General features: G+C 44.9%; 7 protein-coding genes across 7 annotated transcripts; 2 read left to right on the top strand and 5 right to left on the bottom strand.

Annotated features, from left to right (window-relative positions):
• Positions 1–2287: 2287 nt before the first annotated feature.
• C8R40DRAFT_341778 (lipase) lies at positions 2288–4208 on the bottom strand. Its single transcript, XM_046234777.1, has 11 exons — positions 4038–4208; positions 3700–3973; positions 3494–3632; positions 3328–3441; positions 3187–3272; positions 3043–3131; positions 2913–2980; positions 2825–2850; positions 2690–2764; positions 2553–2630; positions 2288–2496 (listed from the first exon to the last, which is right to left on the bottom strand). Exons 2-11 carry the CDS (start codon positions 3899–3901, stop codon positions 2465–2467), a joined length of 909 nt encoding a protein of 302 aa, XP_046085107.1. The 5' UTR covers positions 3902–3973; positions 4038–4208; the 3' UTR covers positions 2288–2464.
• A 771-nt stretch (positions 4209–4979) lies between these two features.
• On the bottom strand, positions 4980–5969 carry C8R40DRAFT_1110806 (uncharacterized protein). The gene is made up of 3 exons (XM_046228335.1): positions 5405–5969; positions 5174–5352; positions 4980–5110 (listed from the first exon to the last, which is right to left on the bottom strand). Exons 1-2 carry the CDS (start codon positions 5675–5677, stop codon positions 5290–5292), a joined length of 336 nt encoding a protein of 111 aa, XP_046085108.1. The 5' UTR covers positions 5678–5969; the 3' UTR covers positions 4980–5110; positions 5174–5289.
• A 486-nt stretch (positions 5970–6455) lies between these two features.
• On the top strand, positions 6456–9115 carry C8R40DRAFT_342137 (glycoside hydrolase family 5 protein). The gene is made up of 18 exons (XM_046234778.1): positions 6456–6655; positions 6767–6812; positions 6867–6898; positions 6959–7019; positions 7079–7132; positions 7187–7256; positions 7317–7391; positions 7447–7547; positions 7600–7624; positions 7687–7834; positions 7892–8156; positions 8209–8301; positions 8369–8375; positions 8428–8473; positions 8534–8590; positions 8645–8742; positions 8797–8852; positions 8904–9115. Exons 2-18 carry the CDS (start codon positions 6775–6777, stop codon positions 8998–9000), a joined length of 1323 nt encoding a protein of 440 aa, XP_046085109.1. The 5' UTR covers positions 6456–6655; positions 6767–6774; the 3' UTR covers positions 9001–9115.
• Positions 9116–9668: 553 nt separating this feature from the next.
• C8R40DRAFT_342204 (uncharacterized protein) lies at positions 9669–10777 on the bottom strand. Its single transcript, XM_046234779.1, has 6 exons — positions 10625–10777; positions 10466–10570; positions 10346–10411; positions 10059–10277; positions 9943–9988; positions 9669–9821 (listed from the first exon to the last, which is right to left on the bottom strand). The coding sequence occupies exons 1-6, from the start codon at positions 10721–10723 to the stop codon at positions 9763–9765; spliced, it is 594 nt and encodes a 197-aa protein (XP_046085110.1). The 5' UTR covers positions 10724–10777; the 3' UTR covers positions 9669–9762.
• A 708-nt stretch (positions 10778–11485) lies between these two features.
• C8R40DRAFT_1110828 (uncharacterized protein) lies at positions 11486–14001 on the top strand. Its single transcript, XM_046228336.1, has 12 exons — positions 11486–11783; positions 11840–12258; positions 12314–12329; positions 12385–12391; positions 12448–12505; positions 12562–12578; positions 12635–12681; positions 12768–12790; positions 12849–13170; positions 13234–13250; positions 13309–13398; positions 13479–14001. The coding sequence occupies exons 1-12, from the start codon at positions 11541–11543 to the stop codon at positions 13732–13734; spliced, it is 1515 nt and encodes a 504-aa protein (XP_046085111.1). The 5' UTR covers positions 11486–11540; the 3' UTR covers positions 13735–14001.
• C8R40DRAFT_1110831 (uncharacterized protein) lies at positions 13873–14354 on the bottom strand. Its single transcript, XM_046228337.1, has 2 exons — positions 14114–14354; positions 13873–14050 (listed from the first exon to the last, which is right to left on the bottom strand). The coding sequence occupies exons 1-2, from the start codon at positions 14322–14324 to the stop codon at positions 14046–14048; spliced, it is 216 nt and encodes a 71-aa protein (XP_046085112.1). The 5' UTR covers positions 14325–14354; the 3' UTR covers positions 13873–14045.
• Positions 14355–14681: 327 nt separating this feature from the next.
• On the bottom strand, positions 14682–16499 carry C8R40DRAFT_343224 (uncharacterized protein). The gene is made up of 7 exons (XM_046234781.1): positions 16239–16499; positions 15997–16177; positions 15878–15921; positions 15753–15820; positions 15596–15696; positions 15454–15527; positions 14682–15393 (listed from the first exon to the last, which is right to left on the bottom strand). Exons 1-7 carry the CDS (start codon positions 16306–16308, stop codon positions 14792–14794), a joined length of 1140 nt encoding a protein of 379 aa, XP_046085113.1. The 5' UTR covers positions 16309–16499; the 3' UTR covers positions 14682–14791.
• Positions 16500–17772: the final 1273 nt, after the last annotated feature.

Consider the following 17772-nt stretch of genomic DNA (forward strand, 5'->3'; position numbering starts at 1 on the left):
AAGACTTTGAGCTTTCACTCAATCACCTATATACAGAGTTTAAGACAAGGTTGAATTCACCTATGGTCCCATCATTGCAGTTGAATCACAATCACCTGTCATATCTAAAGCACCTAGAAGCAATGCTACCAGAAAACAACTTGGACCCAACAGAGCAGGGGTTTTTTAGCTGCCCAATTCAAGAAGATGAAGTAGCTGAAGCCAAGGAACACATACTTCAATGCAACCTGAACAGTGCCATGGGCTCCGATGGCATATCATACAAGGAAATTATGGACATCCCCAATGAGAATATAGTCTCATTTCTCAATCACTGTGTTGTAAACAAGACTGCACCCTCGCAATGGCTTTATGCAATAGTGATTGGTATTCTAAAGCCAGGAAAGAATGCTTCAGACCCAAGTGGCTACCGCCTCATTGTATTAGAATGTTGTTTTGCAAAATTGTTGGCCTACATTATTGACCGTAGGATAAGGTCTTATTCAGATCTAAAGCAATTAATACCTGATTCTCAAAATGGCTTCAGACCTACATACCGAACAACTAACAACCCACTAATTTTGAGGACTATGGTGGATAAGGCTGAATCTCTGGGCAACCCACTATATTTTGCATATATGGACTGGACAAATGCATTTCCCTCCACTGATAGATCTGTAATGTGGATTAAATTATTCTCAATGGGAGTGAAAGGCCCAATGATTGACTGGATACGGATGCTCTATGCAAAAATTGCTTATGTTGTCAGAGTTTGTGGCTCTCACTCTGAACCTTTTGGCGGTGATATGGGGGTCATTACAGGCAGTCCGGACTCACCAAACTTGTTTAATCTGGTTGTTGCAGATTTTAAAGTGACGGAACACCCAACAGATGTGGTTCTTCATGATATGTATGTCAACCACATGTTGCAAGCAGATGACACAGGAATGGCTGGGACAACACCATCTAGCATTCAATCTAAGCTTAGACAATTTGAAGCATATGCATCCTTCACAGGTTTTGAAGTATCTGTGCCTAAATGTATGATTGCAGTATTTGGAAAGGAAGTTGTCACTGACACTGTTTTCATGCTACATGACAAACCTTTGCAAAAGAAGAAGAAACTGAAATATATTGGGGTACATCATCAGACTGGTCGAGGAAGCATATACAAAGACAACTATCAGGTACTCGCAGATAAGGCTAAGAATGCTGCAGGTGCAGTCCTTCATGCTAAGGCTTTTGTAGGCAGTGACATGCCAATAAAGGATATGATTACTATGTACTGGGCTAGAATTGACCCATATTTGAAAAGTGGTGCCGAGTTCAGTATGGATGTGGTTGCATCTCATAGAGACCAATTAGAGGAAGTACAACATTATTTCTTACGGAGGGTTCTCTCTTTACAAAAACGATCATCAACCCAGATTCTGTTCACCGAAACGGGAGTGATGCCAATCCGCTATCGAAGAATCATTCTTTTCTTCAAGAACATGCAGTACCTGGTCAATTTACCACATCATCATCTCGCATGGAAAGCATTCAGAGAAGCTTACTCTTTGGCTCAAAATGGACACACATCAATAATTTTGGAGGCATGCAGAGTACTTGACAACCTGCCAATACCATTCACTTGGAACATTCCAGAGTTTGAGGATATCACTACTGCATACCTGAATGATCTAATCACTGGCATTCAAAATTCCATGGAGAAGACTCTGCAAAAGGCTGTGATATCTTGTCCCAGAACAATGGACACTCTGAAAGAACGAAAGGAGTATGACCGGAAACAGAAAAAGATGGTCTTTAAACCTCTGACTTTTCGACACTATTTGAATGTCCCAACAGGTTCACATCGGAAAGCACTGATCCACATTGTGACTGGTAATCACCAGCTTGCGGTGGAACGGTTGCGCTGGGATGAGAGAAACAGACCTCGAATAATCAGAGAGCACCGGTTGTGCCGTCTTTGTAAAGGCTCAGTCGAGGATCCTGCCCATGTTTTATTTGAATGTAAGGGCAGTCTTGAATTGATCAAATTAAGGGAGACTTTCATGCAGAAAGTAATCCTGGGACTTCCACAATATGCAAAATTCTATCCAGATGCATGGATGCTATTCCGCACCTTATTGGCTGATACAAGAATCACGGAATTATTTGCAAAGTTGGCATATGATGTTTTAGAAGTTGTATATGAGGTTGAAATCTTTGTCCCATCTTGATGCAAAGGTTGCTTGCATGCATTGTCGAGACGGGGAAGACCGTGCACGTCTCACGAGGTTTTTTTCCTGCTTTTTCCTCATCAAGTGTGAGAGTGGCATTATCGCCCCCCCGTATTAGAAATGTGTGTTCCAATACTGTAATCTAAGTAGAGATTGTACAGTATGGTAAACTGGTCGTTCGGGAATCGGACCTCGCCAGTATAATTTAACTATCCTATCCTATCCTATCCTGCTGCCAGAAACCCTTACGGTATGAGAATATTTTAACACCCCATCTCAACACCATCATACGGGCCTACACCAAGTAATAGTCAGGGATTTCTGTTCCTAAAAGAAAGCTCTTGGTCTCACCATCATGGTCACTGGTGTCTCCGCTGAAGATAGTCGGTACGTCGCCTGTGGTACATTCGTCACTGTCGTTGTCTTGCCCTATAAAGAAAGGTTTAATGAATAAGCGACAACACAATGATGAACAATAAAAGATTGACCTGGACAAGCAACCCACGAATTATCGTCCATGATATGCTTCTCGCCCGATGGATGAACAAACCCTAAGAATTCACCTGTGATAGATATCAGATGTAGACACAAGTTCTCCAATGACAACAGAGAATGATATTTACCAGGCAAAATTGGGACTGGATCTTCTCTGCAAAAGGGATGAAATGTCAATAGAGCCTATGGCTCAAATTTCCATGGACTTCAACTAACTTGTTATTTATATGAGATAGGTTTGGTAATTTTGAGTCAATGAGATTTGCGAACGCTTGGTTTCCGACCTGTGACCATGCGAATGATCATGAGCCTTGATCAGGAAAACGACAACATTTCTGACACTTACGCGAGGCAAACCATATCCAATGAAGTTCACGGAAGCGGAAGGTAGTTGTATGGTGAGATAGAGAGCATCAAGAAGGGAAATCGCGGCTCCTAAATAACTTAAGATCAGCTGATGTTCATTCGGGAGAGGAACTACGAAACTGACCTAATGAGTGTCCTGTGGTAGTGACCGCTGTAGTAGAATGAGCAGACATAGCTTGTTGCACAGCTGCTAAAACAGCAGTCGCAGTCCTATGGAACAAAACGTTGAGATATGAAGCAAGCTCAACAAATAAAGCTCTCTCACTGCGCCTGTTCCTTTCCAAACCCGTCATGAACCTCTACGCTTGAGCTGACTCCGGGGAATAAAGTGGAATCGACTGCCTCAAGTTCGAACTCGGCGTCCGTGATGACGGAGAGACTATACACGAATGATAAGCTCCTACGAGACAGATGCTAATAATAGAGCGTACATCTCTGATGCATCAGTGCCTTGATGAGAGACTATTACACTCTTCAAAGTTGGGTCGTAGCCAACAAACCAGAACTGCACGCCGTCGCCGTCGCCCCCTGACGCGACAGGAATAAAGCTGGGATTCGCCTGGCAGTTTGCTGTAAGAGTGAAAATTAGTTGACGAGCTCGCCCAACGTAAAAGTATCAATAAATCCAAAAACGTACCACCACAAGACCAATTGATCGTCGTGCTTGGAGAACAGTATCCGGTGCTCGCGTAGAACGTGTACGGCTTGTAAGACTCGATTTGAGCAGTAGAAAGAGCGGTGATCGCTTGTCGACTTTGAATAACGCCTGCTCTCGCAGTTGGCAAGGCGAAAGCAGAAGCAGCAAGGGCGAGTATGCACAGAGGAACCTCGACGAACATTGCAATAGCGAGTAGACAGAGAAGTCAACTCAGATGCAAGGTATTTATATTATATGCTCGATCAAGTCAAGTCTGATTCAATCATGGGCAAAGAAAACAAGTTAGATGCACACGTTCGAGATCAGAGGTTACTCACGGAACATCGAGATACAATACTTGTCAGAAGCTGTGATAATTACAGTACAGCAGATCGCGTGGATTGAAGTGATTTCGTGTGGCGACTGACCGAGATTTACAAGCATGTCGAACAATCCATACTTGGGACAAGGCGGCGAAGTTTGTGCCTTTTTATTCTTCTATTGAGCTATTCCAACCAAAGTGGAATGTCAACGGTGAAAAAAGGCGAAAATAAAGCGTGATTCACGTTGGTTCACGGGGATCCCAATAGAGTTTTTCTCGTAAGAGCGATTCTCAGTCCCGGTTGAACAACTCGATGGGAGCGCAAGGAGTTGAAGATGCATCATCGGATTCTATATACACATTTGATGAGCGGGGAAAGAAAGGAAAAGAACATGAAAACCCAGACATTCCATATGGTTTTCCTCGTCACTTGATTTTATACTCCATCCTCAACGTCAACTCTCATTCTGGTACCAGGACACATGGACTATTCGACCTTTATCCAAATGAAGATTCTATGTAACGAGATATCTATCATACCCGAATGTTTAGGGTGCGTGTAGCCAGCATATAGATGACAATGCTCACCAGGAAACACGACAGCCTGTTACACTCTGTCTGCATAGTGCTGATAGCCTATACCTCTTCAACTCGTCAGCCATACCCGAATTATTTGCAGCAGACTGAAATAGCAGCTCTAATCTTCCGAGATAGATAGATTGATTGATACACGGTCCCCTAAACGGAACGGCCGGTCTCAACGGCCGAACGACAGCGAGCGCAAGGAGAAGGTAGACTGTCGCAGACTGTCGCCCGGACGTCAAGGCAGGAAGACCATCACCTTGCTTGGCTAGGTTTCTCGGACTGGGATAATTGAAGCAGTTTTCGTTCCATATCGCAAACATGCCACAACACCGGTACCTTTCGGTCCGTTTAAGCTGTGCTGTCGTACGCCGTTTCTTGATTCATACCCAACATTGTCTGTAATATTGTCAATCTATACACATTCCAATTTCTCTGTCATTTTCTTCCACCACTCTGCTGTCTGTGTGTTGATTTTCTCCAACCTGTCATCTTCCGCTAGAAGCTCTACATCATGGCCTTTTGTCAAACACCCCACAAAGTCTCGAAGAAGATGTATAGTGGATCTACCTGAACTCCGAGATAACACCACATACAGATTGAACAAACTGAGTTCCCTATATCCACTAGCACACTCCATATGGTCTGTCCTTGAGCCCAATAATCTGTGAATGCATATGCTGCTGTCATCGGGAATTGCTTGCAATGAACTGTGCCTTTGACGTACTTTTTTCTTCCAACCCAAACCTGTATGTTGACTGTTTGACTGTGCAGCTCTATAGGTATAACCTGCTCTTCTAGTCCATCAAGCTTCTGTGCTCTTGTGCAATCCATCTTTACCAACTCATACAATGGCATGTACTCCAGCTCCACCACTGAACAGTTCTCCTCAAATTCTGGCTCTCTAGGATCAAACACAATTTTTACAATCTTTCCTCTCGCACCATTGGGAATATCCAGATCAGTTTTGATGTTCTGTGTCACCAATACCTTTGCCCCTATGGCTAATTCTACATGATCTGGTAAGCTCTTTTTCCTATGACTTGAGGATGTTGATTTTTTGTGATTCCTCATCTCCTACCAAACTGTGTGTCATCGAAAAATAGATTTTCAAAGATCAGCTGTTTGACATTACTCTATACTTCAACTAAAAGTACTTCTACTTCATAGTACACTCATCGTAGATGAATATCTTATGCAATACTTTGTTTGAGAACCAGGCAAGGTTGGTGCCTCGGCACGAGGCCCTTTCCCAGTTCTATAGGGAGATTGAAAATAGTAAGCACTTGACGGTCTACGGACCGAGATCCGTCTTTCACGTGCTAGCGCTGTGAGTGTCCGGAGCTGTCCGGCCTTCAGAGGTCGGAGTCTTGATGGGCGACTTTCATTGGACTGTTACATAGTGATAGAAACTGGATAGAGACAACAAGGTAAGTGCTTTCGGTGCTACACAGAAGAATTCGAATATAGATGCACTTATCACACCAGCTCTCGAATTGGAAGACACGAAGAACACCATCAATATACCACCGTGACCGCATAACCTCTGCCGCTAGGCCACACGGTATAGCTGGATTTTCCTTGCATTGGCAACCTGTGTATTTTTCACGGAATGTTAGAATCCGCGTAGCGTCCGAACCAACATCGAATTATCGGGTTTCGTATATGTAGATTGACGCTGCCAGCATTATTGTCATAATTACTCAACTGTCCAAAAACGTTGTATCTGCTCGTCTTCGCGCGCCTTCTGAGATGTTCGCTCCTCAAGCCCGCGGTAATTGTGCTTTCTTACTTCGTAAAGGTAGACTCATGTGATTGCAGCCACAGTAATTTCTCGAGGTCAGACGGCTGAAAAGGCAGTGATCCAAATTCGTACGCCTGCTCTTCAAATACTACTCCCCTGTTCCTGCCACATGGTATTTTCTTTTGTCTGGCTACGAAGAAGCGTGCGACGCTAATCACTTACTGGTCGCTGACGTGTCGTGCTCTCGTATTGTCCATCAGACGTCTCGGTACCTACTCGCGCAGCTTCGAAAATAGCTGAATGGTGTGGTATAAAGGGGTTGCTGTTTACAAAATGACTGACTAACGGTCTATTCCACATGCATCTATCATTATTATCATTCCTGGGGCCTTTCGTTTTCGTCAATGCGGGCGTGAAAGCTGCGTCTATGCCAAGCAAGGTCTACGGAGTCAACTTGGGTTCCTGGTACGTTGCCTAGTACCTATGGTCGCTCCAACCTGCATTGAGCTCCACACGTAGGTTGGTCCTTGAATCGTGGATGCTCCCACAAGGCTTGTCTGCGTGTCATCGAACGAGACGTCCATTCAATTAAGAATTTCTGTATATTCCAGAATGGCTCAACATGGGCGGACAATCTTGTTCTGATTGCTCGACATGCATTGCTGATGAATTGTCAGTCAATGACACTGACAGTGATACATTCACCTTTCTCATGATGAGTTCTCCTATAGCTCTTTTGCTGAGGCTTTTCCGGACACCGTTGATGCAATTTTCAAGACCCATTGGTATGTCTAATTGATGCATCGCATCGCCGGGGCTCAATGATATCTTCTTTACAGGGAGACTTGGTTTAATCAAACTGATGTGTCTACTCTGAAGAATCTCGGCATAAATACTGTTCGCATCCCGGTGAGCATCGCCAAATTTCACCTTACTTGGTAACATTGTGGACTTAATTGTCGAAATTAGCTTGGATACTGGATCGTGGAACAGCTGGTCAACCGACAAACAGAATTTTATCCTCGCGGAGGTTTGGAGCAGCTCGTATGTCTTTTGCACACCTCTGGAGTTTAGTATCTTAGCCTTAAAGACGCTCTAGATACGTGGCTTGGAACAACTACACGCGGCTGGAATTGTTGCGATCCTCGATCACCATGCTCTTCCCGGAGTGCAGACTCCAAACCAAATGTTCACTGGGCAGTACGTACATAATGTATATTTTGGATCTTACGACTGACTTCATTTGACCTAGCTGCACGAGCGACGTGGAGTTTTATGTAAGTTCGATCGTAATGCTGCATGATTCTAATTTCTCGTTGACCGTGGTGAACTTTGGAAGACATCCCCCAACTACCTACGCGCTTTGACGTGGGCCGGTGTCATGACCGCTCTTTCTCATCTTCACCCAGCTTTCGCACCAGTTTTCGCAATTGAGGCAGTTAACGAACCCATTATGGACGCAGCTCAAACACCGGGATATGGTGCATGTAAGTTCGTCTTGGTGTTTCTGGGTGTCACCGCGTCCCATAGAGCTATGTGTGTAGATCAAGAAAATTTTGTCACTGTTGTACGTGGAGTAGAGGCCGCTGTGGGAGTCAAGACGCAAGGCTTGGATAGCCCACAGACTACGGCAAATGCATCGCAGGCCATTCTTGATTTCGCTTCTGCACAGAGCAACATTCGTTTCAATTCCGACGTGAAGACCGCAATGGGAAATGCTGCAAGCATCCTTGAGCAGATCGCCTCCGATGATAACACGCAGTTCAATCTTAAAGGATCAGGACATGGGCAAACGCCCTTGGTCACCAAGTAAGTATGGCAGGTATAAGGAAGCAATTTCGAGCTCTAAGATCTATCACAGCTTCATGGATGTGAACTGGCAGAACGACAATCCTCCAAACCCTGCCGCCGCTGCATGGGGGCCGCAGGCCTACGATAATCATCTTTACTACGTGTGAGTAGTCTGCCCACGTCTGTATTCGAGTTTGCATTCGGTACTTACTGCAATGTCTGCATACTAGTTTTGGCGTAAGTCCTCATGTAATCCTCATAAATTTGTTCATGTTCAAGTGGATGACAGGGTGTCGCAGCCGCAGATCCTGAGGACTACATGGTGTCCATCTGTAGTAAGTCTCCCCGAACAAGGACAACTCGAACCTCTTATCTTCATCATTCCATAATTTTAGATTTGGGACGTGTCCAGGCTGATGCAGCGCTCGGAGACAGTCCTCTCTGGTTCGGAGGTGCGCTGACTTAACTTCCTGAGTGTGTTCAAAATAATCATCGTTTCCGTGCAGAATGGGGGCTTCCCACTCAGTTTGACGCTACGGACATGTTTCTTCAGGAATGGGCCGATGCCCAAAAGCTAGCATATAGTAAAGGCGCCGGTTGGATTGTGAGTTTCGCACTCAAACATGTCATGACTGATGCTGGAAATGGGTTTCTGTAGTTCTGGAACTTCAAAGTAGAGCATTCTGAGTTGGCAGGAAATCTCTCCAGGGAATGGTGACTTGATCTCTTGGTTAGACTAACAGCAACTTGTCTTACGATTTATAGGTCTTATATAGATGGTGTCGAGTTTGGTTATCTTACTAAAGATCCATCCACGGTTCATAACACAAGCGTCTGCGCTCCTTTTGTCACAAGCAGCTAGCTCAAATAGCATATCTCATTGTAAAGTACTACTTAGCTGGTATTTACATGTCACTCGAACGATTTATATTTGTAATGGAATTGAGACCAATTTTTATACATGAATCCATTCAAGTTGATGGCAAGGGTATCCTCCTGAAAAACCTAGAGGATGATAAGGAGTCACCCAAGACTGAAATGACGAGATAAGTTGAAAACTTGGAGTTGTACTAGTAGATGAGGAGATGGTGTCAAATTGCCTCAGATTGGTTCGAAGACACCTGCAGGACATTCTGAAGATCTGATAGAGTATCCCAGTTGATGGGCACGACTTCAAGCTCAGACAAGAATGGCCCCGAAAACATAGGACTATATTCGTCATGACTCCACTGAAGGAGCGGAACATCTTTCGTCGGCGCCGAAATCACCGAGAACTGCTGCGATGGATTGCCTTCGTAGCTTGAGGATCCACTCCTGTACTTCTCAGAGGAGGCGCTGGCAGTATCGCCATTGCATTCCACCGTTGATTCTAAACAGGAACTGGCGGGACGAGCAGCGCAAGCGGTGTACAAGACTTGATGGAGACCTTCGAGCATCTCAAGAGTTATCGCTGACGGGCCCGAGCCCGATCCCTCGTCCTTCGAGCTGGATTTCTCGGCGGCTGAAAATGAACTCGGAATCTGTTGATTTTCCGACAAAGGGGTCGGAAGCCATGGTTTGACCCGTTGTAGGAGATCGACCGAAACTGGAAGCGAGGAACCCTGGGCTATATCGAGACAAGGCTTTATTCCCCTTTCTTTTGCGAGCTTGTGTTCAGTGTTCGAACCCAAGCTGATGGGTATACTAGAAGGCAATGATGTATCGTGCGTCATACGGCGACTTTGCAGGGCTGAGAACATCTGTTTTCATAGGTTATATTTCGAGAAGAATACAAAGTGAGCTTCACATACCTGCTGTAACTTACGAGCTTCCTGAAGACGATCTTCTGCCGCCGGGCGATCTGCTCGGACCTGTATAGCATAGGATCGCAATCATGTCAGCGTGTTTGAAAGAGAAAGGGTTATGAAGGGTTTTACGTGCCGAGAAAGATGAATAATCAAGATTCCCCGCCAGTAGTCCTCCCTCGTTCCCAATTAGCTTGAATGCAATATCTTCAGTTTTCGGCAGCTGTTCAATGGCACGTTCTGTTTGCGGAGCTTGCTGAGAGCTTGCTCTTAATACTCCAGGATGACCCTGAGCGAGTAGACTGGGTTGAGATTCTCCAGATGCCAAGCTCAAGGGTTCAAATTGAACATTAATCTAGAGTGAGTGTCAAAGAATCAGCTTTGTATCAAGAGGGAATACTTGACTTATATGAACACACTCACGATACTGCCATCAATTACTGACCCTCTCATCTTTCGAAAAGCAGTTTGGGCAGCACCGCTATCATACTGAATAGCTCCTATCAGCGGGACACCGAGAGACCACAAAATCAAAAAGCTCACATAGGTTACAAAAACCACCCCCCTCCTGCTTATCAATTCATCAAACTGGTCTACCGGACCATGAACCTCAAATTGGTGTTTCACCATTTTCGGGTCGCTTTTATTCTTGGAGAACACACATTGATAGATATATCTCAAAGAATCACGAGGAAAGCTTACTGATAGATTGCGGATAATTAGAGTATTAGAAGGAGGATCCATTGACCTGAGGGCTTGATGTGATAGTTGGTGATGATTCCGAAAAGTGAGAAAATTCATTTATTGGCGAAAATCGTCCAGGACGTGAAAAAGACGTGGACACGTGCAACATTTGAAAGTAACGCACCTCGATGATGTCTGCTTCGTGACCGTCGTCCGTATGGAACTGTGCTGTAGGGAGCAGTTCTCTGAACAGGCAATCCGATCGAATGCTTATTACTGTACTCTTCGTCTAGGTCATCCTGATTAAAACCTTGTGAGTGGCTTGATTCTTCAAGTCGAAAACGTTTCGTTGGCGGTTCGAGAGTATTTGCACCAGTTTGGTAGCTGAAGGGTGTAGAAACACTGTGATTTCTCAACATACTGGTTCCCGGGCCTAAAGTTCATCAACAAGAGATTTTTGACGTCGAAAAGAATTTCATACGTTCTAAAAATGTGAACCACGATAGACCCCGACAGGAATCAACTTTCGAACATATGATTATGAGTGGTCAGGTTAGGATCTTTGAGCAAAAATAATCGGGTGGGAAAGAAGGCAATATGATTCATACCTGAATAAAGAATTCGAAGACTATGTACACTTTGAGTTTTGGGGGTCCTCTTCAGTCTAGTGACTATCACATAATTCTCGATATTACGCGACACCAGCTAGCCAGATGACTCTCAGAACTTGCTCAGAGCCATCTTCAATACACTCTAATCACTTCAGTGGAGGTGGATATGCCCTTGTACCCCCAGCCTTGATGTCGGAAAACAAAGATCATTGCAGACGGAAAGCACCGGACAGGCGCTCATCGAGGAGATTCAGCGCTTATGATATGACTAATATGAATAATCGGCGCCTTGCTTCCGCGTTCTCTCTTCCAATTCCGCCAGGATGGCGCCTGCTCGGGTTGTATACTACCAAGTGCTAGGGCTTTTAGTTCCAATGACTCCATGGCTCTTTACCATGGCTGCTGCGCACTCTCATGCGAACGAGTTGGACGAGGAAAATGCATCAAAAGCCGTGGATTCCATACTTTGGATACACATCTTTCTCCAAGCTTTAATCTGGGGTGTACTATTTCCTGCGGGGATGGTCTTCGGAATTGCTAGAAGTAGATGGCATGTTCCCTTACAGGTTTGTACCAATCGGCTTTACACAGGAATTAGGTAGTACATTGATTATTTGTACAGAGTACCGGAATCGCGTTGACTTTAGGTGGATATATTCTTGGACATTCTCATAAAGGGCGCGCCTTTCTCGCTAGCGTCCACGGCATAACGGCCAACCTTCTTCTCATTCCGATCTTTACTCAGCTCTTCCTCGGAATTTATCTCAAGCTACACATCAATGAAAAGACGCTTCGTCCTTGGGCTGTACGTCTACACGGCACAGTCGGAAAATGTTATCCTATCCTTGGGTGGACACAAATGCTGTTCGGGGCTATCACTTTCCGTGGTTATTGTCGTGGAGGACATCTCGGACAGTGTCTCGCTCATTATATCATGGGTAGTGGATTCATCGCATACGGGATGATCATGGCTATATTGCTTCTGGTCGGCGAGGCGTGGGTTCGTCGAAGTGGGAGGAGTCCTGAGTGGTGGGACTCTTGGTATGTAGGCCATGTTCCGGTCTACCTTCCTGTTGCTCATAACTATTAATTGTAGGGTTATAATGCTTTGGGTGGGTGCGATATGAATTGGTGTCATCAGCACTCATCAAATTTGCTTCTATACAGGGCATTGGTATGTCCTGATCAACTTTCGCGTGCTTGTTTCATCCAAGCTCAGGTTTTCTGCAGTCAATACGTTCACAGAGCACCGTGGCTCTAGTTGGTCGGTTAAAGATATGCAACACACGTCAGTGATACCTACATCGTTTTTCTTGTTTCTCATTGATTGAAACACGTTCCCAGTATTCTTGGTGTCCTTTGTACGTTCTCGACTTACGTAGATCTATGACGATGAAACTCAAATGCATCGTTTCAGGGTGGACAGGAGGGGCTCTAGGCATTTTTCTGGCAAGGAACAACCAGGTTTGTCTGTGCCTCAACTATCCTCTCATGTCGCTCTATGATCTCACTTCCACCTCAACACTGCTACAATAATTTGTCGTTTCCAGCGAACGGTGATACCCTCAATAATGTGTGTACACGTCTCACTTGATTTCAACTTGATTTAGAACCTGATTTGCCATATGTAGAATCATCCTCACAGGCTGGGCCATGTCAGAACACGCTCAGGCGCTGATGATCTCTACTCGTGTTCACGCCCTCTTCGGATACACACTTGGGCTGGCGGGTGTCACTCGTATCATCGAGATATGTTTCTTTGTCCCTACTTTTGCTAATTCCGGCGTTGGAGGTTCTGCCCTTGTGCCGGATGATAGTAATAGTGATCATACACTGGCGGATGCTTCACTCAGTCCACGAGAGCCGTACGCGCCGACGGCAGACAGTGTCATCATAGAGGCGAAAGAGGATAAAAGCGCAGCCGGAAAGGTCTTCCGCCACTTACCTCCTTTCGTGAGTTCTTTTGAAATTTTATTCTTCACACAGAAATACTCAATCTTCTATTCTTCGGTTCAGCTTCTTGTTTCAGCTGGGTACTTATCTATCTGTTAGATTATTCTTAGGCATGCTGTCTGATTGATTCATTTTTAGTATCCTTTTCATGTCAGCCACGGATGAAGAACTCGAATTTGTACATGAAAACGAGATGGATCATGTCACGTATATTCTCATCATGTTCTGGTATGTAGGCAGATCGTCCTCCCCCCTTGCTTTTACCCTTGAACATAATGACTGACGTCGACCTCTTCTCGAAATTGTAGTATCTCTTTCATCCTTTACCTAGTCACGGTTTCACTCATCAACCTATACGCGACCTCCGGACGTAACGCTTCGTCATTCCATTCGCGTACTCATCCTTCAGGTTACGATGATACTGTTGTCGGCGGAATTGAGCTGCGAACACCCTTATCTGCCAGTGCTGCGAATAAATGGTATGCTCGAGTGCCGTCGAGGTCAGGGGAACCTGTTCGGGAACAACAACATATTTTAGGTGAAGATGACGATGAGGAGAATTAGAGAGAATTGGGGTGATGGTAAGCTGTTCGATTGTCTCTGGTCGGATGTAATACATTTGGGAGTTGGTTTGTTTCAAATGCTATCATTGTTGTCGTACTACTATGTATGTACAAATCACTAGGCATTACACTAATGTTAATGGCTATGTATGTTGTAGTTAGAGATCTGTCTGAATGGTATGCTGTGTCTCAGTACTATGGTATTTATGGATATGCACTGTGCAAAGATATGCAACTCGTCAAAATTGCCTTTTTTCATAAGCATCCCTTGGCTCTAGCACTTTGAGGATTTTTTGAGATAATCATCAGATATTATACTTCAGATCTAGCCTATAATTTCATCCATTCATGGATTGAACATCAAGTACCAGAAGGAATACCTTCGAGACTGCATTGATGGCTCCCATCAATCATCCAGGAACAGAGGGTGAGCAAGATATAAGGCTGAAAAAATGCATGGAGGTCCAAGACAATATTCTGAAGGCCCTGAAACGGAACTTTGAAGGGCATATACCTAGTGGATGAAGCATGACAAGGAAAATAAGAAGAAAAAAGTGCAATCATACCCGGGCCAAGGCCGACCGGTTGCATATCCTTAATTTTGCTCGGACATTGCCCGACACCAGCAAAAAATTCACAGAAAATCCCAGAAATTCACAATAGTTGTGTTTAATTATAAGGAATCCATCTATCTAATTTTTTCTGTAACAACTGCAGTGGTTCAAGGTGGGCAAGAGATCCCGTCTTATTTTGCATATCCTAAAATACCATAGTACATGGTGTGGTTTTGAATCATGCATATGATATCTTGATAACAAGGAACAAACAAAGAACGACATTGGAGGCTCTCTTGATGCTTTGCGATATTGTGGTCAAAGCAACCCGACGACGGGGGTTGACGGCAAAATGTACATTATGCAATCATCTACATGTACACATAATCTTGGCATATAGAGACCGACCATTGGAAGTGGTAGATAAAGATACGTGATAAATAGTAGTCCAAATAGTATTAGGATTTTTTTACAGTCACGTAGATCATAGACTCATAGAATTGTCTATGCATATCCCCAATTTACACTGTGATCGCCTTCGAGAAGGTGTTCCAGCCTAGTGGGAAAAATACCAACACCGGAGATATCCTCTCGACAACCACGGTGATCATATGCATATATCTGAGAACCATGCGCTAAGTTTGTCGATGCATTGGGTAGTGTGTATGAGGCCGCGTCGTAAGGGGGTACAGGTTCGTGCATTGGGACTCGAAGAGGTCTCTGGTGACGAACGGAGGACATCACCGTTGGAGGATAATCGCCATAGGAATAATACGATGCATCGACTTCGTCTAGCCGAGACTGAGAAATTGGTATATACTGGGTGGGTCCGTGGGACTGATGAATCTGAGCTAGCTGCATGGCGTTAATCCAATAGTTGCTTGAATCAGCAGGATAGAATGGATCGGCAACTTGTGGATACCCATGATATGGGAAATGCTCGTCAAAACGCGGCTGCTCAGGGGATGGGTCCCTTTCCGGGCTACCTGCAGCGGGGGAAGTCCTACGCGAATTTGACCAGGACGACTTTGAATGAGAACGTGTGTGCTTTATTGAATGTGTGTAAAATGGGGTATGACGATCACTCCCCGTGTGTGAGGAAGAGGCTACGCAGATAACCATCAGCGCTCGACTTCGAAAATGTAAATGATATTATTTGAACGTACAGCTTGTATCGTCGCTAGACTGGGAGCGACGGGGAGGTCGAGAAGAATTCTGGACTCTAGTGAGACTGGTGTAACTGGGGATATCGTGATAAGCTAATCAGCGATTGCTTCGGAGTCGCAAAAACGGGAATGAAGTACAAACCGATTTTTTGCCGAAAGACCTGTTTTTCCAGGAAAATATGTTTTGACAATTTTTTTCCAGCACGTTCCGTGTTCGTTCACGGCATCAAGTAACGTACGATCCTATTGTGTAATAAGCAAGCGCGCACATTGAGTTCTGAACAAACCCCGATACTTACTTGTTCTGGTGTCCATCCTGAACGATCTATGGTGGGGTCTAATGTATCTGTCCAACGCTTCGCGCACTCTGTGTGCATTTAACAAATTAAGATAGAGATCGATCACTACTGTTTGGATCACTTACGGTCACTGTTCCTTGTGTGAACCATAGTAGCGACCAAGGACCATCTTTCAGGGGTACGGAGAGAAGGAGGGGTCTGAATCAGGAGACGAGAACTCTTCGACGCGACGGTTAGAGCTCACTTTGTCCCGTACTTTTCTACAGCACTCAGAAGCTTCGTATCCTCATCCGCGGACCAGACACCCCGAACGATGTCTGCAGCCATTCGAGCAAACCACCTTTTCCTGCAGTCTTTGTTCGTTCGACCAGGCACATGGGTGGAAATGGCGAACCATTTCGAGGGATTTGGGTTTCCGGGCTCCTCTATATGTAACAACGCACTGGTTTAGTGGATACCTCATAGGTAAGAAGGACGGACCCGTACCTTTTAGAACTGCAACACGAAGAAGGTCATCTTCTTCTGGTGACCATGGACGTCTTTCTCTAAGAGCCATGATAAATCGATAGGAGACTAAGGGATCGGGGAGGAAGGGGAGGAGCGTTTGGAATGATCTTCGAATGCAAGCTAAATGGGAAGTTTTCTTTCTTGCGGGCGCCGCACCGTTTCACCTTTATGACTGTTCTTTGAATAAGTCACAGTTACTAACTGTCAGTACTTTTTATGGATCCCTGTTCAAGATCTATTCACTTTGTAATGCTTTGGTGATTGCACTGCAACCACCCGAAAATGATTTTCGGGGTTCAAGATTGCAGGGTCTTTCTGATTGAGTAGTGATGGAGCATAGCGATGATATAATGCGGGTGAATTTGACTGGTCTGAAACAGTGATTGGAAAGGAAAGTAAAATAAACCGACACGGTCTCATTGATTGGAAAAAGCAATGATGAACACAAAGTACCAATCAATCCCTTCCATACTCAAGTGCCTACAGTAGGTAGTGCCTCCTCCAGAAGCATCGGGAAGGCGCAGGAACATTGAAGCATTTTCAATTTCCAAAAATGCCCAATACCGTTGCACGACCTTCGATCATTGAAGTACCTGGAAGAGCTGGAAGGGGCCTAGAAGGATCGGTGGTATGTGCTGGTATGTGTGGACTTCCGCACATCCGCTCGTCCAACACATGAGCGGCTATGAGCGGAAACTGCGGTTTCAGCGACTTGTTCTCTTGGGAGTTGCGGTGAAATAGTAGTTTAAAGGAGTGCTGAGCGCTGGCGCTGAGCATTAGTAGTGCTGAGCCTTGCCGCTCGCTCGCGATCGATATCGATTTTTGTTTTTGTTTTTTTTTTCGTTTTTTTCGCCGAGCAGTGGGGCTTGGAAGGAAACGTCATTACATAAGCGGCCCTTTAATTCCGAATTGATGATAGCAATACTCTTCTTGATTATTGATACGATCTTCCCCTTGCGTTGTCCTGTGTTGTCTTGCAAGAGCACATTGAACTTCAAGCTGGATTTGTGTTTGGTACAATAGCGCTCAAGCCTTTCTAGGCTCATGATGCTAGTCGTGAATGCGATGGGTTGGCTGAGGCTTGCCAGAGGTTAGCTAGCGCTAAGCGAACATCGAAATTCAATTTCAACGTCCCGAACAAAACGGCTGATGTCCAAAAAGAGTCGATGAGTAGGAAAGACAGCTTTGACATTTCTAATCTCATCTTTCAGGTCCGTAAGGTTCCGAATGATAAACCGACGCACAAAGAGAGATTCCCAGTCTTCCAGGTGCGTATGAGGCCCAGGTTTTGCCAGATGTGAAGCCGTACTATGGGAGTAATGATATCGAATCTCAGTGTGCAACTTCAAAATGGAATGTTGGCGCAGAAACCTTATCAATCGGTCTAGTATCAAAGATTGTTTCGGAAAGGTCAGGTTTACCTGTATTGTATCACGACAGGATACGCGCGTCTGTGTTAGGAAGCCATGAATCCTATGTAGGTGGACATTGGTGGACATCGACCATGTTCAAT

This window comes from Lentinula edodes, assembly GCF_021015755.1.
Source record: "Lentinula edodes strain Le(Bin) 0899 ss11 chromosome Unknown C8R40scaffold_23, whole genome shotgun sequence".
Lineage (NCBI taxonomy): Eukaryota > Fungi > Basidiomycota > Agaricomycetes > Agaricales > Omphalotaceae > Lentinula > Lentinula edodes.